Raw genomic sequence first — 22,157 nt, 5'->3', positions numbered from 1 at the left:
AATAATTGTTGTACAAAATGCTTATTTCTGCCACTGTGTGAATATGGTTTTCTACAAAATTGATTTTCTATGCATCAAAACATGTCTTTGGCTTATTACCTTACAAGATAACCCTTCTAGAACCCTGAAAATGCATATTATAGGACAAAAACACTCATCCTGGCCACCACTGAAAATAGTGAAAAAGAGCAAAATTGACCCAGAGTGTCTGTCCTTCTCACGAAGTGAATATTTTGCCTTGGTGATCAATTGTAATGTTTCTGAGTGTACTTAGGACAGTGTTGAACGGGTGTCTATAAACCGAAGATCGGAGACCGAGGACCGAAGATGGAAGATCTATAAAACAAAGACCCCACCAACTATAAAGCGAAGACCCTACTATAAAACGAAGACCCCACCTACTATAAAGTGAAGACCCTACTATTAAACGAAGACCCCACCTACTATAAAGCGAAGACCCTACTAAAAAACGAAGACCCCACCTACTATAAAGACCCTACTATAAAATGAAGACCCCACCAACTATAAAGTGAAGACCCTACTATAAAACGAAGACTCCACCTACTATAAAGCGAAGACCCTACTACAAAACTAAGACCCCCACCAACTATAAAGCGAAGACCCTACTATAAAACGAAGACACCACCTACTATAAAGCGAAGACCCTACTGTCATATCCAGACAGTTCTTCAACTCATGGGCGACTCTCTAAAAGAATCCAGCAGAAAGACGAATATTCTAAAAAGCACTTTGTTCAACGTTAATTATAATTACATACACTATAGCTCTACTCTGATGCTGATGCGATGCTGCATCCCCTGCATCCAACTCTGAACTGCCCCGAGGCACGACACGCACGTGGCAACAATGTAAACAGACTGCGTCGTCTAATCACGACGCGGCTACAACAGATGTCGTGACGTCAAGCTCTAAAATGTAAACAAACACACACAACGGAGAACGGCCGCAAATGTGGTTCAGAACATCGCTGATAAAAGTATGAAAACGGGGAAATATAATGAAATGAACACACAGGTTTGATTCTACATTGACACACGAATCAAACCTGGTATTTAGTTTAGAAATACACAAAGGACAGAGTCATAATCATCGACGGGAGACGGGGCAAAATGCCGAGTTTTAGCGAGAATACACAGTGAAATATACGCGCAGACACCGCGCTCAAAGAAAGTTCTGAATCACAAATGCAACGATGAATATACTTATAAAACCTATATAAAACTAATCTGAGAGTACTAGTACATGCCTCCCGAGAGTATCACCCTGCTATACTAAGCCAAATTATAATAAAAGCAATAAATCAAAGTGCGTTTGCACGGATGACTCACATAAATTATCTCCCGGAAGAACCGCTTCCAAATAAGGCAATGACGTCGTCATGACGATGGAAACATTGGGTTTCCCCAGAAAGAGGCGTGGCGCCCTGGCATTACACTACTATAAAACGAAGACCCCACCAACTATAAAGCGAAGACCCTACAATAAAACGAAGACCCCACCAACTATAAAGCGAAGACCCTACTATAAAACGAAGACCCCACCTATAAAGCGAAGACCCTACTATAAAACGAAGACCCCACCAACTATAAAGCGAAGACCCTATTAATATGCAAGGTCACAGTCTTAGAGAAATCACACAACGTACAATGTGGGGAGCCCCCAACCCCCCCGTCCTTCGAACATGTGCTATCCAGTGCGTTTGGCGAGCCCCCCTCGTGGACTCTCAACAAGTCCTTCCTTGATGCTTATCCAGCGCGTTGGGGGAGCAGCCCCCCCCCCCCCAGTCGACTCTCAATAGGTCCTTCCTTGATGTTTACCCAACGGGCAAAGGGCGATATGACCCTGCCAACTATAAAGCAATTCATTTTGGGTCACAGTCCTATTTGTCTTGGATTGACTGGACTTCAGCATTACGGAAGCGCTGTCTTGAGCCTGTCCCCAAACCTACCCTACGCTACGCCAACCCCACTGATACCAGCAATGATACAGTGCAGCAACCCATCAGAAGAGAGTTAACAAACAATGTCACAGCAGTTGATCGGAAAAATACCTAAAAGGCCGACAAAACCACCGTGGAGAATCACCGTAATTTTGTGGTAAAAACACAGAGTATTTATGAATATATAAAAAAAAATAAAAATAAAAACGAATAGTAAATTTAAAGACAAAAAGCAACCTATCCGCGGATCGAACCCACTCCGCTTGCATAAATAGGATCAATGAGACCATACCTTAACAATTACGCTACGCCCCGTATCACACTCACCATACGCTAATAATAGGTTCTATACCGTATGGCGGCGTGCTCAACCTGTTTGCGAGCACCATAGACTGGAGCGTACACCCTGTGTGCAGAAAGAGACGGCCAGATCGGCCAGTGAACCCGTTTTGCACGTAACACGTTTTTATTTACTACAAAAAGCGTTTTATATAGTAGGGTCTTCGCTTTATAGTTGGTGGGATCTTCGTTTTATAGTAGGGTCTTCACTTTATAGTTGGTGGGGTCTTCGTTTTATAGAAGGGTCTTCGCTTTATAGTAGGTGGGGTCTTCGTTTTATAGTAGGGTCTTCGCTTTATAGTAGGTGGGGTCTTCGTTTTATAGTAGGGTCTTCGCTTTATAGTTGGTGGGGTCTTCGTTTTATAGTAGGGTCTTCGCTTTATAGTAGGTGGGGTCTTCGTTTTATAGATCTTCCATCTTCGGACTTCGGTCTTCGATCTTCGGTTTATAGACACCCGTGTTGAACCTAGAAAATACCCAGGTCCTGTAATAATTGCAAATTTTCAGGGTTCTTCAGGCATTCAGAAGATATGTCTGGAGACGAGAGTGTAAGAAACATTGTCCTATCTTGTCTTCTTCTGTCTTTCAAATAGTAATTCAACTTGATCATGTCTATTGCTTGTAATTCACCCTTGTGTGGTAGATTTCGAAGCAGTCCTTTGGTGGTCTGCACAGGGGCATGTTGCATTGTTTGCAGTAGAATCCAGTTTGTACGCGATGGCGGTTGCGGTCGCTACACACCTCACAGTCAGGACGGTATTTCTTGTTTTCGTATACTCCCATGAAATGTCTTTCTGACAATCTAGCTAAGGGATGTTTCGTAGAAATGCGACGGACCTTTTTTGACTGTCCATCTTCATTAGAATGTCCCTCAACTAGACTGTCCACTACCTTCCTACGGAATTTTACAGCATCAAGTTTGGCTTCTGGATTCACGAGATTGTAACAAATCCTTCCGTTCACTAGTGCTATCTCCTTAGCAAAATGCCACAGTACCTGGTACCATTTTACAGATTTGTGTGCATACTGGTAGTATGCCCTCAGCTGGTCTGAGTGGTCTACACCACCCATGGAATCATTATACTGATGTCAGTATATGCTGATGTCAGTATAATGATTCCATGGGTGGTGTAGACCAGGTTTGTGAATAAAGCGTCCTTGATCAGGCCCCTGTCCTCTCTTGCGAATTTCTCTTTCAACCACACCATTGTCATGGACGGTCGACATCATTCTGATAGTCCCATTGTCTTGCCAATACAAGCAAAGCATGTTGTCTCTCTTGAAAAATGTTGGGTCTTCACCTTTTTTCAAATTCATCCGGGTTATCTTGCTGCAGCATTGTCACAACGACCACGTGCTGCAGGCAAGAGAGATGTAGGATTCCCAACACGATTACATCTGAGTGTCCCACATGCTCCAGTTTCCCTTCCTCTGAGTTCAAAGAACAGGGGTGCAGAAGTATACAAAATGTCACAGAACAAGGTATGCCCACGATCGAGGAACTCAGGTGAAAGAAGGTCCCATACTATTTCAGCCATAGTCCCCTCTCCAGCCACAGTGCATACATTCCACTTGCACATGAAGCTAGTTGAGCTTTCACACAATGACCAGAGTTTTACGCCCCATTTGCATGGCTTGTCCTGCATATATTGCTTCAGTCCTAGTCTGCCTTTGAAGGCCAGCATCGCTTCATCAATAGAAAGATTAGCACGAGCTTGATACAGTTTGACGTAGGAATCACCAACTGCCTCAATGATTGGTCGGATCTTGAATAGCTTGTAATAACCTGGTTCACCCTTGGGTATTCGATTCGTATTGTCGTTGAAGTGGAGAAAACTACGAATCAGCTGAGTGGTGTCCATCCAAAAGGAAAACCGTGAATGCCGGGGAAGCTCCAGCGCAGGATCATCGAAGAACTGCAGTGCATACTGGTTGGTTTGGGTAGAAACTAGTTCATAAATTTCAAGAGGGAAGAAGGCCTCGAAGAAATCAACAGGAGCTTTTCCTGTCATGTCCTTTTTCAGATATCCATCAGTAAATTGTCCCTGCCGATTGAACTGGCGAAGCCACGTTAGATCTGGAGTGAATGTGGGGGGGTCGCCAACAGGTGGGGTAGCAATACATTCCCAGTTATTTGGGCAAGTGTCACCGATTGCAGGAGGCAGTTGATTCATGCGCGTCCGGCCTGTGCCCGTCCTCGACCTCGTCCACGTCCACCCCTACCCTGTCCGCGTCAACCCCGTCCTCCACCCCGTGCAGGTGGTGGGGCCTTGGCAGGCTGCTGGGGGTGAATATTATCATCATCATCACTATTCAACCCTACATCATCTATCTGCATATCATCTGTATCATGTACAATGTCACTATCACTACTAACATCCATATGTCCTCCTACAACAGGGACAACAGGAGGAGGAGGTGCCTGAGGAGGAGAGGGGGGACCATCAGCGATTGACCCTGTATCGTCATGTACATCATGTACATCAGATTCAGATGAACTACCATCGTCCGAATGCACTTCAAAAGTAGGGTCTATATCCACATCATTGTTGGCAAACACAGACCCCGAATCAGAGTCCTCCACTATTCTGTCGATTTCGTCAATTACCTGAGACAATGTAAACTCTCCTGGCATGATTTCACCTCCAAAATACGCCAACAAGAAGTGAAAATACGAAAGTTTGCTGCAAACGATAGCTTTGGTATCGAACTACACTGCCATTTGGCATTTGGGCCCGGAACTAAAGTACGAAGTGATTTGTATAGGGTTTGGTAACATGTCGCAGCAATGCGCCTTTGGTACAGCGAGTTGCGAACCGCTGGTCGCAGAGATGCGCCTTCGGCAGCGAAAGGGTTAACTCCTGTTCAAAAGTCTGGTGCAGATCAGTTACTATATTAGAATGAACATATTGAAAATAGGCTTCCACTCAGAAACTACTGTTTGACTTGATGACGGTTATTCTAAGATCGCTTTGATAATGATTTTGGCACAGATATGGCATTGTGCCTGTTGCTCGTGCGAAATTCCCTTTTAGTACAGAGCAACGCTCTGATTGGGCATTTTTGGCACACCTGTGAGCCTTTACAATAACGCAGTGTCCGTTGTCCATCGTCGTCCGTCCTTAGACATGGGTGGCACATGTACCCCTTTGTGACCGCTACTCAGAGACCGAATCATGACCTCATAATTTTGTGAGGCAACCAGGGGCCAAACGTCAAAAGTGAAAACATGCGTTTTCTCCCTTAATACTGGTCCGAAAAATTTGAAAAAAATATGGTAGGTACTTCTAGCAATGCTACATCACATATCATCGGGGTTTTTGATTTGACCTACTTTTCAATGTCACAGAGGTCAAAGTTCACTAAATCAATGATGGCCCGTTTCTATTTGAGTTAGAAGGTTCTAAACTTGTGAGGACATATATCTAGGGACCCTCTATTTTACACCAAAAATGTGTCTCGTTCTGACTTCAAATATGGCCGCTAGGCGGCCACCTTGAAAACTAAACAAAGTCGGATTGCAACCAAATTTCATGTGATTGTATATCTATATACTCTCTACAACATCCCGCATTTTCAGTCAAATCCACAACCAATATGGCCGCACTAATGATCTGATTGCAACCAAACTTTCATTTGATTATGTATCTATGTACTCTTATCAATATCCCTAATTTTCAGTCAAATCCCATGGCAAATAGGGCCGCCAGGCCGCAATCTTGAAAATCCAACAAAGTCCTATTATGTCTAAACAGTTTAACAGGTGTCAACCAATTTCGATTTGACATGTACACTCTTCAATAACTCTGAAATTCAGTCAACTTTATAACCGAAATGCTATACTTAGATGGTACCAGTAATTATCTTTTGTGCCATTGAGCCAAGAAGAATAATATTATCAAATGGAATCAAAACTGGTGAAACAAGCCAGAAACTGTTCTCCCATGTCCACTGCAAATGATATGCATTTCATTACCGGAGGTGAGCACATGGTCCCTGGACCATTTCATTTTTCTACTGCTACAACCCATCTGAAGGGCATATATTTCATCAGCGATACAAGCGTAACAGAAAAGTGGGTCATACACTTTCCATGAAAAAATGTGCTTACAAATGATTGTGGGATGTGAAGACCCTCCAACACTTCGGCCTCTTGTCGAACGACATAATCTAATCATCATAAACCCTGTAACATAGGAAGCGGCCTAACCAAAAGTAGGGAAATGACTTCCTCTGCCCTTCCTAAAACTCCAAATGAACTGTTTCTATGGCATATATATGGAATGTCATCCATTGTAATTAACAAAGTTTGATGCCGGCGGAGAATATTATTTTTTAAAATGTTCCGTGAAAATGGTTTAATCAAAAAGCTCACATCGACCGTGTTTTTAATCTGATTAACCCTTTACCCTCCTGAACCTGATTGTCTTTTCCACATAGCTGTACCGGAGTAAGAAGCGAAAGTCAAATTTTCTCGACCGCCTCATGAAGCTGACATGTCACAACTTTAAATGGTCACTCTGACTCACCTGCCAGTCTAAGTTTTACCTTACTTATTGACATTCCATTCCGCTTCAATCACATTGACAAATTGGTAATGCTGCGGATGAATGACATGTTTTTCATTGCACCTTTAACCACCCAACTGCAGGAAAACGAATCTGATTTCTGATTTCACCATCAAATCAGACTTTAGCTGACGTCAAGGGTAGCCCCCTCAACCCCTTTTCCTAAAGCAGATCATGAGTCTGCAAGGTGAAAACAAAAATGAAAATGACCACAAGTCACCAAGGCCAAGCCATGAAATGGACAGGATATGGAACATTCCCTACACTCCCTAGCTTTCGCACATGAGCACCTGCAACGGGCCTACTCAGCCCAGACCCTTGGGGCTGGCAAGTGGCCGCCCATAAAACAAGTTTTTTATATCCACAGATCAAGACTTGCACAAACCGGTCCTCGTACCTCTGTGACTATCCCTCTGGCTCTGTTGCCTTCCCTATCCCAGCCTTCCCAGCTGGCTAAAACACAAAAGATTGAAGATTTTTCTGAAAGCTTCAATAGTGAAAGCTAGTAGAAATCCTAAGACATTATGTAAAACAAGTACCCCTTGCACACTTATACCTTGGGTCATTAAGTGTTACATAATGACTACCAGTGTACAACCTTGGCTGTTTCTCCTACGTTAAGTTTTCATACGTTAAGGTAATATGTCAACCTATAAATCAGTGCTTCCAAATGCTGGGGGCATTGACTCAGAAATGGAAGTACTTGAATCACATTCCACTGGCAGCCTATCAATTTCACTTTGTCGCACGGATCCTCCCTAAAAGACAGGGAGCTTTGGTTTGCAGAGTGTCTGCAAGGACCCAAAATCACTTGCAAGTTTCAAGGATTATTGGTTTTTCATTTGCTTATCATTTACATACTATCATATTGAAAAGTAGGTAAATGCATGTGCCCAAATGAATGTCAGGAATCAATCGTGTGATCATTTATATTGCCAAACTGTAATAACAAAATTGCGACCTCACAGATTTTAAAGGTACCACTACCATTGGAATGTTCTCGGAAGAAATCCCTCGTCGATCAATTTCCCCCCTGCGGATAAACGCAAGCATTGTGCTTGAGTGACCCTTCCTCGTCCCTCTTGTTCATTGCCATAAAATCTGGTAGCCGTCAGGAGTTGCCAAGCAAGCTGAATAATATTATTTTCTGTTTCCTATGTACAGTTCGAATCATAGGAAGGTTTCTTTCGAAAACAGGCTCGTTCCGATAGTCGATATGGCCACCAGGACAGCGTGCTTAAAATCAGTTTCCGTCAATTTCGAGAACCGTTCGTCTGATCAAATTAATTTTTTAGCTCAGCTGACAAAGTCAGCTGAGCTTGTCAAACAAGCTGCTCAGTGGCGTCCGTCCGTCCGTCCGTCCGTCCGTCCGTCCGTCCGGCCGTCCGGCCGTCCGTCCGTCCGTTAAACCCATGGTGCACATTTTGTAACCGTAAGACCTAGAGACTTCAATTTTGCATTTTTGGATACTTCTGGTCAAACTCTACTTTCAAAACAAAATTTGTCGCCATTCGACCTACTTCCTGCGAGCGAGAGCGCATGAAGGAAACTGGCCTATATCGGCCTAGGAGCAGCAGAATTAGTCGAAATATGCTTTAATATTAAGATTAAATTCTTGAAAAACTATTTTATTGAGAAAAAGTTCAAAATTTTAACAGGAGAGGGCGCTACCTGCCTTTTAATTATTTCTGCTGATTCAAATTCCCGCCCGATGACGTCAGCCATCAATGAAGTTTCTCAAAACATGGCAGCTACACAAAAAAGCAGCAGTAGCTCCAGGAATAAATCACTGTTCACTTCAGCTTCGTAATCGATTGTACCCCCACTTTATTGTGTTTTGTGTGGTGTTCCTATTCAATCAACGATGTGAGGCCTTATTATGTTGGTTTTAATTGAGAAGGTGCATTTTAACGGCCTACGAAATACCGAAGCGGAGACAAAATGGCGGCATGTTGTTTACTCGATCCATGTGCAATAATCTTGGAGCTCAATGACACTCAGCTCGATGACGATGGCCCGCTACCTGGCTACGGGCTAGTACTACGGTAGTCTGGTAGGCGATATTATCACCAGTTCGTTTCAGTGGTAGTCGTAAGGTCTTCAGGGACTACTTTCAGAAATTAGTTCTTGAAAATTTGGCCACATTTCTGTGAAAACGATATCGGAAGTGCATGCTCTGTTATTCGCGATGACATCGCCGATGTATTTTGAAGTGGAGAATTCCCACAGTATGTGCAGTGAATCGGCATGATTCTGTTCGCCTATTAAGTTTTAGTTCTACGATTCTTTCATGAGTAAAAAGTAGACATTCTAAGCAATACAATAATGTCACTCCCATAAAAATTGATTGGAAATTGAGGGAGCTACGGCACTCTCTTCGGCAACTGACAGCGCTGAAAAAATACATTGCATACTAGCGTAGGGAATCACCAGAAATGACGTCATCGCTGGTCTAAATAGAAAACTACGGTGGCGCAGTAGAGCACAAGAAAAGGTTTAGCATTAACTTCGTCATGCAAGCTTCAGCAACAAAACGATTTCTCATGAATGATTTACTTGATCATCATCAGCTTGTTTCCCCTGATAGATAAAAAAATGATTTACAATTTCCACCAAAGTTTTCTATTTTGTGTATAGTCACATGTTATTTAACTGGCAAGGAGCCAAGCAGACAATCAAAACTTACTATGGTTCAATAAAACATAATTTTCTTAACTCTGTCATATTTTTCACTATCATACTAAACAACGCAGGTTTCCCTTCATGACCCAAGAATAATTCTTTAGACATTTTTAATGACTCGGAATCCATGCACTCTGATTCTCCATAAATGGATGTATGGTTTGACCAATTCTTGCATGATATGTCCACCAAACAAAATGTGAATGCAGTCCGGCAAAGAGGAACAACCAACCATTCACTTCGACTTTTAAAGGCTACATGGTTCCAAGAAAATACATTTATACTACCAAGTAAAAGGTTCATCCTACATTTTCGTTCATATGTAGTCTAGCATTTACTTGTTTTGGTAGCAAATACTGATTTCTAAAAATCCTTTGCTTTCACAAGAACTAAACTATTCCAATTTTTGAAGCATACTAAATACTTCAAAATCTGGAGTAAAAGCTTATGCTAGTTTTTATTCATATGGCCCATCAACAGGTGCATACCATAAACCATGAGAATGTTCCAACAGTGGCATAATTATGTCAACCAAAAACATTGGTACCGTAGTGAACGCAAAAGGATATCAAATACCATGGAGCATGCCATTTTCATGCATAATGAACTAAACACCGGGAAGATATTAATGATATTAACTCAGCTGAGCGCCAGGCCCTTGGGCCTCTTGTTACCCCTCAGCTCAAATGGGCTAGAGGGGTATTGGCGTCACGTGTGCCGTCCGTCCAGGCAGGCGGCCCGGCAGGCAGGCGGGCGGGCGGGCGTCTGCTACTTGGTTTCCGTCGACTTCTAGGAGAACAGCTTTGACCATCAATTCAATTTTTGGTATGTACATTGGGGGTGACTAGAGGAAGGTTCCTTTCAGAACGGGCTTGTTCCGATTATCAATATGGCCACCAGGGCAGCGTGTTTGAAATTGGTTTCCGTCTATTTCGAGGAGAAGCGTTCGTCCGATCAAATTCATTTTTGGTATGTACGTTGGGGGTGACTAGAGGAAGGTTCCTTTTGAAAACCGGCTCGTTCTGATTCTCAATATGGTCACCAGGGCGGCGTGCTTGAAATCGGTTTTCGTCAATTTCGAGGAGAACGGCTTGGAGGATGGAATCAATTTTTAGTGGGTGTAGGCCTAATGTTTTGTAAGGGGAAGGTTCCTTTCGAAAATCAGCGCGATTCGAAATTCAATATGGCCGCCACGCTCACATCCTCAAAATAGGTTTCCACAATTTTAATTTCCATACATGCAAACTAGCCACTCCACTAAGCCAACTTCATCATTATCTCACCTTTAACCTTAATAGGCTGAGGGGTTATGCTCGCCTTGCGATGCTATTTTTGTATATTGGGGATGACTTGAGGAAGGTTCCTTTCGAAAACTGGCTTGTTCCGATTGTCAATATGGCCAGGTGTGCTTGAAATCAGTTTCCGTCAATTTCGAGGAGAACCGATCGTCCGATCAAATTCATTTTTGGATGTACGTTGGGGGTGACTAGAGGAAGGCACAGGCTCCTTCCGATTGTGAATATGGCCACCAGGGCATTGTGCTTGAATCAGTTTCCGTCATTTCGAGGAGAACTGATCGTCCGATCAAATTCATTTTTGGATGTACGTTTGGGGTGACTAGAGGAAGGTTCCTTTCGAAAACAGGCTCGTTTCGATTGTCAATATGGCCACCAGGGTGGTGTGCTTGAAATCAGATTCCGTCATTTCGAAATGAACCGTTGGTCCGATGAAATTTATTTTTGGTATTTGCGTTGCGAGTGACTGGAAGAAGGTTCCTTTCAAAAACTGGCTGGGTCTGATTGTCAATATGGCCACCAGGTCTGCGTGCTTGAAATATGTTTCCGTCAATTGCGAGGAGAACCATTTTTCTGATCAAATGCATTAAATGCATTGCGGAGGCATCATGTTTTACCGATGTACGTTCGTCCCGTCTGTGCGTCCGGCCGTCTGTGCATCCATTAGCCGTCTGTAAACTTTTCATTTCCACTCATTTTAACGAGAACGCTTTGAGTAATAACCATGTAACTTTTTATGTGGGTAGAAGAAGATAACGTGTACAGCAGGCATTACAGACCAATAACTCTTTCACGATGTCAACTAAACCCAGTCAGCTATGACACCAGCTGCCCGGGGTTGTCTGAAAAACACCCCACTTTTCTAATACACCAACTCAATGTGCTCACGGGGGCATATGCCACGCCTTGCGTTGCTCTTGTCTAAGACTGTATCCGCAAAAATCTCTGCGACTTTTTTCAGCTCGAAATGCATGAAGCGTGGCCTTTTTGCCCGCTCTTTCTGCTAATCATACTGAACCAAGATGCCTTGCGACCCAAATTTGTCGCCCCATCGTAACATGGACATGGTGGTATTTAGCGACGTGTACGTGTACACCTTCTAACTTTCGCGGTGCACAGTGGGACCATAATTAAACTAAACTAGCTTAAACCCGTGCTCTCCACGGTGGTTGAGGGAGCTTATATAAAATAAAGTGTCAGTTTCATTTGTGGTGAAGTTGTTAGGAGCGTTTTTTGCGTACCAGTATCTTGCTGAGAATGTGATGGTGTGCGGAAAATGTCATAGATTGATCTATAGTATTTATTTGAAGACAACGTTCCGTGTTATGGTTTGGTTGCTGTTGTTGTCGATTTTGACGTATATGTTGTTGAATGTCCTAGCACCAAAGAAGGCAACATAGAGTTGGCCATGTGAGAAGACCGGGGCGGGCAGGTATATGCCTAGTCTATTGAATGTTTTTCATTGGGCCTTGCTGATTGTAATTGAGTAGGCAACGCGCACTGGTAACTGTATTCATTGTAGGGTGAACGGCAAGTTGGCGTCGGACGGCGCAAGTCTAATCCTGGGTATGAGTGCCCTAACTGCTGAAAACAGCTCTTGAGGCTGCCTGGCAGGTCAAGTAACTTACATATTTTCCTCATAGGTAGCAGCACTTGCTGATGATGGAGGTGGCCCATTCATTGGGCAAAAATTACGAAAAACAGCATATTCCGATGAAAATTCGGTTTTGAAATATAGCGGATCGTCTTCGGGACGTCCAAATACCCCTTAATAACCCTCAACATTGCCAATTCATTCAGTGGTTTCAGAGGAGATAGAGCAAATTACTCTCCAGACATCTCCAGTAATAATATATAGATTATGTTCAAAATTTTTTGCCCCTACATAAATCTGACCAACACACTTCATAATTCAAGTGTATTCCCCAGTGCACCATGTGATCCGACTTTGGAAATATTCATAAGCCACGCAGGACTTCATGACCTTGTGTTCCTTCGAACACCACCCGAACAGACCGCTTTCTTGGAACATCAGCCGTCAACAAGATTTAAAAAACAAGGTTTAAAAACACATGCCTCTTCCTTTTGAGTAATCACTCCTTGCGTTGGTCACACCAGCCCCAAAAAATCCTCCACGGAAATTAGCATAAGGTCACTTGCTTCAAGACCTTGAATGACACCCATGCAGATTAAGTTCTTCAAACAAAGAAAAATATTACTTCAGTCCAATCAACCATACCCAAAATGAAAACATGCCACGGGTCTCTCACCAGACGACAGCCAATACTTCTAGGAATACCAACAATACCATCTCAACTTTATGGTCCAATGCTTGTCTGAGGAAATCAGCCGTGGTTATTTTTGCTTCTCCGGCCCTGCACAGGTTACCCCTGTCCATTGGAACTGAATGTGTTTGCCTATGGTGACAGCATACGCATTTATACCCCCATTATATGCCTACATACAAACTACCGTGTACCAAAATAAATGTTCAAAAGCAGTCCGATTGTCATTGATCACAAACAGCACTGACATCAACATCTATGATCTCGCAGTTTATAGCAGTAATGAGTAATATCAAATGTCGGTCATATATAAAGAAACCTTCACTGTGTGCGCTCATAACATTGCAACCTTGACCTTCTTTCCAAGGTCAGAAAAGTCCTTGATAGTGCCACATTTTGTCATTTCAAAAAGTAAATTTAACCTCCATGTCTCATTTTATCCACTAGTAAATCATTCCAGGTGAGCAAAATCTCCCCAGAATATTTCATTGTGGCTTAAGTTGAAGCAGTTGCAAAATGGTAAGGCAAAATGGATAGAACACGTCCTCTATTTCAGTCAAATGTCCATTCATCAAACCATATCCACAGAGGAGCCCCATTTCTTGCAAACTTGCTTGCTTGTTCAAATTATCTCCAGTTATAGTGTGTTGGTTGTTTGGCTAAATAATACACCCATCAAATACTGCATTGTGACTAATAGAAACTATTGCTCCGGTGTGTTAAAAAAGAGATCAATGGAGCTGGGCTGGAAGTCCATCTCAATAGGGTGACAGGATGACCAGAGACCTTATAATGATGTCATCAATCATCATAGCCAGCCACAGACAATAAATAGAGTTGTGACAAGCTTGATAGATCAACATGGATATAATGAGACAACTTGAGGTCCTTGATGACAGCCAACATCGGCTTGCAGACGCAAGATGGACTTGAGCATTTCAAATTCCAGTGGCTAATGATATTAACCAGTATTTCAGCTGGATAATCCTGATCAAAGCCCTAAGTGATTCTCACTCAAATCACATACCAACCAGAAATATTGGAACCATGCAGAGAACAAGGCATTGCAGAGTTAGATATTGATGAGGTTGGTCAGATTGGTTCTCTCTTAAAGGCTAGAGGTCAAAGAAATCCAACCAGCAGTTTATGCTCCAGACCCCAGAACAGAGCAAATAACCTGTATAAATGGACTAAAGGAGAATTTGGCGCAATTTGTTTTCTACATTTCGGTAGCTACATTATAAAGTAACAAATCCCAATGCCTGTTTTCTGGCTTCCAGGGTTCTTATATTACAGTCACTCCACTGCTTGGGAAATAGGATCTTGTTTCCATTTAGTTCACTTCACTGAATTTTATTGCTATACTAATCTCAGTCAAATCCTTTCACAGACTGGCAGGTAAAGCTCGTAGTTAAAGCTTGTGATCCCTAGGAGGAAAGTAGCTGGGCATCTGGGCCTGCCACCCTTCACCTTTGGGAATCTGATATATGGATGAAGCTTTGATGATATTGCTATACAGCATAATAGCTTCATGATTAGGTTATACTATGCTTGTCTGATCACAACATGGTTGGGTGATGTTTACCAGGCTTGCTGAATATTTGATCAGTAATGTTTTGCTGATAGCCTTCTGATAAAGATGATATTACCAACTAGGGCTGTGAAGAATTGCTTTCTGCAATTGACAGAACATTTTCTCTTTTGCAAGCTACTTCGAGTCCTTTGTATCAGCTTTATACTGCAGTTAGTATGATTTGCAGAATGCTCCAACCTCGAGCAGTGGAATATCATGTACAAAGTGCACTAATCTGATTGTATTTTTACCCTAAAGCCCATTAGAGTAGAGTGGTGTTGTGATGGCATCTGCTGTCTGTCTGTCCTTTTTGTTTCCAGAGCATACCACTGTAAACGTTGACGCCAAGTTCCATTGTGATATGATGATTGTGTCTTTTGGGATTTTCAATGATTCTCAACCTATCTTATCCCTATATGAAGCACTTTCGGAAGAAAAAACTACCTTTGGCTGTATCTCATAAATGTTGCTAACTGGAATCCTGTCATTCTTAGGTCTCACTAGCCAGTGGAGAGGAGGTCCACTTTGTAACCCCCCAAAAAACTTATTCTTCAGATGTGGGCCGTTTCGATGGATATAAATGGGTTTATCGTGTTCCAAATACTATTTACTTAACCCTTTCACGGCAGCTGACGTGTAGACCACATCATAGACCAATGTATATGTTAACATCATATGCACTCGGCAATCACATGCTTATCGGATAAGATATATTGAGCTTGACAAGAGATGGCGATGGTATCGACCTTGACAAGGATGCCAGGGTGAAATTTGTAAAAGGGGCTCAGGGCAATTGGGACTGGTTTTGAGAATGAATAAATTTTCAGAAAAAAATTATAGGGTATCTCATAAAACATGGTGTTTTTTCCTGTTCAGAATACTCTTATCTTTGAGATTATACTTGAAGGCACTGACACATTTGTCTTTTTTCTGAAAAATTTTCATTGATGTCAGGTGGGCCCCCACCAGAGGACCCCACTAAAAATTTGTTAAAAATTGAGAATACAAAATGTGATGAAAATGTGATGAGATTTGACCTAGTTCAACGTATGCTAATTCATATGGGTTCACCTCAAGCTACATTTGAGTAATATAAGGAAGAGCTGCAACGACCCTGCATTTTTGGCTCACCGTCAGGGGAGTCTATATGATAGCCCTGTGTCCGTCGTCCGTCGTCCGTAACCTGTGTGGCACGTTTCTTAACCGCTTGTGCTATGAACTTGAAACTTTGTACACAGGACCCCCAGGTTAGGTGACCTCTGACAATATATTCGATTCTTGACTTGGTCACAAGGGGGCCAGTAGCGGAAACCTAAAAAATGTGATCTCTCTCTTATGAGTGACTCCTTTTCGATAAAATTTTTTTTTAATGGTAAGTTCTCCTAGCAAGGATACATCACATATCCTACGCCTTTTTTATTTGACTTACTTTTCAAGGTCACAGAGGTCAAATGGCGTAAATTGGTCATTTGAGTGTAACTATGGCAGGTTTTTTAAACGATACAGCTATGAACTTGATATTTGGTACACATGACTCCCTACATCATGTAACCTTGGACACTGCACTTTGGCCAAGATTCAGATCTAATCGAAATTCAGTCTTGACTTGGCCACCAGGAGGCCAAAAGTAAAAAAGGTAAAAAGTGCAGTATCTCGCTTATTAGTGACTTGTTTTCAATGATATTTTTATGCTAGCTACTCCAAGCAACGATACATCACATGTCATACCGACTTTGGTTTTTACTTATATGCTATACATGTAGCATGTTTCTTAACCAGGATGAATTCCTGACCACCAAATATCGACGCAGTGAGCACAATGGCCCCTGGCCTTTTCATTCAATGTGCCCTAAAAAATGCAAAGAACTGAGCATTACAAATTTATATGAATTAATTTGAACTTTGTAAAGCGAAGAAATTGGGGGATATATCCGAGGATGATGTTTCCTGTCGTACATCGCTGGCCATTTGCTGAGAAAATATTTTATCATATAAAATTTTGAAATGGGTCAACCTGCCACCAACCGGAAAACACTCAATGCGCATGCGCAGTCACGGCGGGGGAGTTGACCTGATTCAAATTTATGTGCGATAAAATGTTCAGAAAGTCTGATATAAGTTTGTTTGATCAAATCAATCTTGGTGAGCTTGATAAAGAAAAAGGTATCTAGTTTTTGCAATTCGACATGGTAGTTTTGGCTCTGACGACATGTTTACAAGTCTGTGTCCGATTTATTTATAAAATCCCATTACTCAGAAAATATTGAATGAATTCAGTGAATGGCAGCTCAGAATCATTGTCGGGGTTCTAATTCATTGACCTGAAGCAAAAGAATGGTCAGGGTTGGGATGTGAACTTACACACCAGGCAGAGCAAGCCACTGCTGGCCACAACAAACCAGCACCAATGTAAACGCCCATTTTATTGTTTGACCTCCTGATAACAAAGGTGAACTATTGGATAGGCATTTACGTGGAAGTTTCGGGGGCCTTGCGAAAAAATTCATTGACTGTTCCTACTGGCCCTATCAATTCTGAATATTATCTCACTCCTATTTTTAAGGTGTTTTTTTCAGCGGGTAGACTACCTGTTCCTATTGGCCCTATGAATTCTGGATATTACTTAACTCCTATTTTTAAGGTGTTTTTTTCAGCGGGTAGACTAGATATACCTATGCCATAACTACCAGAATTATTTTCAAAATGCCCTTTTTTGTGTCTTTTCAGACAAGGTTGCTGCAAATGATCACCGCCATACCCTAACCCCTTGGACAGTCTTAATCATAAGTGGTGGCTTCGTCTAAGGAAAGATTCTTGTACATGTCGTGTGGCTGCTCTGCTAAGCTGTGCACAATGGAGGTTCTGTCCATGATCAAGCACAGCCTTGTGGCAGATGGCAGCAACCCAATTACCAAGTACTTCCAGATAGGGAAACATGTGGCCAGTGCTGGACCGGAGCTTGTTTGGAAAATATTCGATGCTGTTAGAATTGAGGATAAACAGGTAGGGACAGGCTTTTTTTGGCTCACCGTAGGGGAGTCTATACAATACTACAGTGTCCGTCATCTGTTTGTCGTCCGTCCGTCGCCGTTGTTGTCTATGAACTTTAGTCTTTGTACACATAACCCCCTATGCCAGGTGACCTCTGACACTGACTTTCAGTCTGGTACTGTATCTGGTACAGACAAAGTGTCAGCTGAGTGGCACGCTCTTGGGTCCCTTGTTATTTGTTTGTGTTCCAGACAGAATACTCTTTCCAATGAACTATAGTATGATAATTAATTCCTTCCCGCTAAAGAGATATTTACTTAAATATCAACGATTATTTTGTAACTTTACCGCATGGTCGATCGACGTATTCTGCCACATTGTTGCTTTGGGCGGCTATTTATAGCCCTGTTAGGCATGTCAGTTATGTCTAAAAAAACCAGAGCATGGCTCTTCCCGTTGTTGAGTTTAAGCCTGTACAATGGTGCAGTCTCACATGGGCCAGCTTCAAGCATGAAACAGTTGTTTCTTGCAGCTTCTAGAAATCCTAGAGCCAAACAATAAAAATACCTGGCCTAAAAGAATATGTACAAAAGCAATGTTATTGATTGTTAGTGAGTTGCCAGAGCCATTAGGTTGGTTTTAGCCAAGCAGTTGATGAACTGATATTTCTGAGGCCGCCACAGAAGCATCCCTGCATATCTGTGTCAGTTGTATTCTCCTTACCTTGTCGATGGTAATTTGCTTGATGAGGTGAAGATGGCCATCCAATCAAAATGGCCTTTTACACCTTTTTTAGCAACACAGTCACTATTGAAACAATCAACAGAACCACAAATGAAGTGCATTTTATTTGTAAGATTGGTCAAGATTTGTAGGCTATGTTAAGCTGGTATGGTTATGGTCAATTGGCTTCCTTCAATGGCATGTAAAAGTTATCACTGTCTATTTGAGTTAAAAAAATATAATGATATAGCAATGCAGCTCGAACTGACAACAGACAGTGCAATCAATACAACCGAAAATATCCCCCTTTGCTCTGCGTCTCTCAACCTTCAGTGTTGTGCTGCAAAGCCATATCTGCCAAATTGATTATTCGTCTTGAATCATTCGAAGAAGGAAAAAAGATACGGAGAGTGGGGATTAGCTGGCGATGACGTCAACGGCTCTTTGAGTTGTGTCGAGGGTATCACAATTTTGATGTGCCAGGTCAGGTAGCATCCAGGTGTCAATAATGTCTGGCATAATCACGTGGTCGCTAATGATCATTTCCGGGCTCGTGACGGGCATCACTGTCCATAGCACTCTGCCGCCAGCACTCTTGTGTCACTTCAAAGAAAGCAAACCCACCATTCCTGTCCTCCTGAAATAGCTGTCAGTAGCTTTGGCTTTGACATGTTTGATAATGAATGGCAGTATACGCTCTGCAGGATAGTATGCTAATGTTGTATTTTTACATAAATTGACCGTTGGTGATTTGGTCAGTGGGTACGCATAGGCATAAGTAAGAACCCAATCGAAGATGGCTGCCACCTTCCATGTTGAAATCTCGCAAGTGCATTGGTGAGCGCAATATTTATAGAAATCAGTGACGTATCAAAGCCAAGTTTGGTGTGGGTGCATATAGGCAATAGTAAGAACCCTATCGAAAAGTAGGTCACCACGTCAAAATCCAAGGTGGCTACTGCCTTACCTGTTGAAATCTCGCGAGTGCACTAGTGAACATGATATCTTGAGTAGTCAACGATGTATCACATCTAAATTTGGTGTGTGGATATGTAGGCATAAGTAAGAACCCTATCAAAAAGTAGGTTATTGTGTCCAAATCCAAGACGGCTGTCACCTTAGGTGTTGCAATCTTATGAGTGCACTTGTCAGCGCAAACACCCCTTAGCGACGGGAGACCTGGGCATAACGCTAGTTTCAGCGAGGACAGTCTGGGATGATGTGTTTCAACCATTTCAAACAATGTTTCAGCATTTTGTGCATCCTTAACCCACTCTCGCCTGTACTCGCTGACAGGCAATTAGTTTCGTACTTGCCAATCACTTAGTTTTGCCATTATATTGGCTCAAATTTTCTCAAGTTTTTAATGCAGGCTTTGCTAGCAGTGATACATCATTATATCACCTGAATTTTCAGTTTTTCTGTCTCACCTTCAGAATTGCAGCACAGCCCATCGTTCAACATTTCTTGCCTCGTGTTTGGAAGCGTCAATTTTAACTCCATTACCGTGTTCCCTTCTTCACCATTGCCATGCTTCAACACTCTGCTCGCGGGGACAAGGGGCATTTAGTGATGTGCTCGCACTCACATTAGTGCTCGTTGATTTTTGGCCTCATCTCATATTTAATATGGCTGCCATGCAAGCAACCATTTTGGATTTTGCATGGACTGCTGAACAAATTGCCTGTATTCTTGAATTTTCTGTGCTGTGAGTACAGTGGTTTGAGAGGGCCCCAATTTTTTTGGTGGCTTGATCTGTAAGCTAAGATGGCCACTTGGCTTCCCTTGCTGTAATCCATGTTTATTGTCATCCATCCAAAAATCCATATTTGAAAACCTTGTTCTTTGCTGACTTAGCAGGCATCTTGATTAGCATTAGTTATGCTAATGTCTTCATGGTTCAGATGATTTCTTTTCATGCAAAAATCGGATGCACTTGTGCCAACCCCCCTAAAACTTCTCCGCCCAACTAATTGTATTGTGCCTTGTAAAGGATAAAGTTAACTGACTCTCATTGTCATTCAAGCTTGTATACAGGTTCTTGAATTGAAGTTGATGTGTCTGGTAGTATGTAAATGTTGAACGAGCCAAATGAAACAAGCCAAACTAAACGAACCAAATAAACCTAATAAACATGAAATTGAAGATCAAGTTTAGATCTAATATGATTGCAAGCGTTAAGATTGATATTTACAAGAAATGTAAAAGCAATTTTATTCACTCAGGCCCATCTAATTTGTCTCGTTCAAGATTTAAAGAACCCAAAATAAAGGAGTAAATGAAACGTTCCATAGTGCACCGTGCAAAACTTAAAACAACTCTTTGCCTGAAAGTGTTCTTTCCTTATCCTGACCTCATAACATTGTATGCAATAATTCTTCACTAAGAAGAAGAATTATAGGAGTTATTATGTTTAAAGATAATTCAGAGTAAATTGTTAAAATTGAGACAGAATGTTTTACAAAAACTACACCTCCTGACCTTTTTGGTGAGGTTTACTATCATGGAATTGTTTGGTTCTTCTATATCAACATGTTGCCTTAGGCCATCCGCCAAAATGCAATTGCTTGTACCCATCTAGTGATCTAATTGCTTGCCTCCCAGTTCAGGTGGCTGATTGATGGTTGCAAGCAATTCTCTGACATCCTTGTTTCACCCTCAGAGGAGAGGTGAGATGGATGACCAATCATAGCCAAATTATGCTGCAAACTTGTTGATCATCATCATGGACAAATTCATGCTTGGTTGCCATTACTTTAGGCAACAGCTGTAGGGGTTGTCCATAAAGTGACAAAAATATTCTATGGGTCTTTACAACTTGGCTGACCACAAATTCATGTTGAATTTTCTGCATGTTTTTGTTGGGAAATTCAGTAACCCTATAAGATTTATGATTCCATGTTATACTGTAGAACAGAAAGATTTCGAGTGCTGAATATTTTGGCAAATTTTGTAAGTAGGACTTTCTCACAAAAATATTATGTCACAAAAATACTTAGCTTTTCACAAGAATCTATTTCTTAACCCTTTCACTGCCGAACATGTTTGAGTTCTGAACCCCTACTCTGCCAGACGGTGAGTGGACTCACCCAACCAAGAAAACATTGATTATCGAGTTCTGTCAACTCTGTCGAGATGGTGCTGCAGGACATGAGCATTTCTGTGGTTGATACCCGATATTCTGCAGGATTTCGTGAGTTTGTTTAGCTAATAGCTTGGTATTAATTGGCCTAATTAGTGGAAATCTTTAGTTTGGGGACTCAAATCCTCCATAATAAGTATGACAAATTTTCCTGTTCAACTGCGCAGATGACATCAAGAAAAATACATTGATATATTGGTTGATGAAGATCGTAAATTATTTGTTTAAATTTTGAAGATCTTTTTGGACAAAAACTGAGTATTTTTGTTTGATTACCTTCAGTAATTAACTAATTTGGAAATAAAAAAATCAACAATATTTTTTCTTTGTTAACATTTATATACATTCTGTACTTTAATTCTTTCAGCATGTCCACTTGCTGCCTGACAGTGAAATGGTTGATATTGCATAAAGTTCCCAATCAAATTATCACTTTAAACCTAGCGAAGGGATGATCAAAAAGACCACCTTCACATTGCACAATTAGCACATATCATAATTACACCAGAAAAAAAATATTGCATCACTTCAGAGTTTGGCCTCATTAGGCGAGACCTTTTTTATTAGTTGGTGCTTGGATTTTTGGAGGAATATATTTT

At 41.7% G+C, this 22,157-nt stretch overlaps 1 protein-coding gene across 12 annotated transcripts in view; it reads left to right on the top strand.

The window, feature by feature from the left end:
- LOC135486098 (SCY1-like protein 2) overlaps nucleotides 1–22,157 on the top strand; it is a 333,434-nt gene that overhangs the window by 23,030 nt on the left and 288,247 nt on the right. For all 12 annotated transcript variants that reach the window (XR_010446666.1, XM_064768609.1, XM_064768617.1 and 9 more), the window contains exon 2: nucleotides 17,430–17,705. Coding sequence is in view for 11 of the 12 variants with exons in the window: in XM_064768609.1 (XP_064624679.1) it covers nucleotides 17,523–17,705 (183 nt within the window). In the remaining variant the exon portion in view is untranslated. The remainder of the gene's footprint in view (nucleotides 1–17,429; nucleotides 17,706–22,157) is intronic.

The sequence above is a fragment of the Lineus longissimus genome, chromosome 4, assembly GCF_910592395.1.
Source record: "Lineus longissimus chromosome 4, tnLinLong1.2, whole genome shotgun sequence".
NCBI lineage: Eukaryota > Metazoa > Nemertea > Pilidiophora > Heteronemertea > Lineidae > Lineus > Lineus longissimus.
Note: the sequence above shows the minus strand (reverse complement) of the source record. Positions and strands in the feature narration are given on the sequence as shown.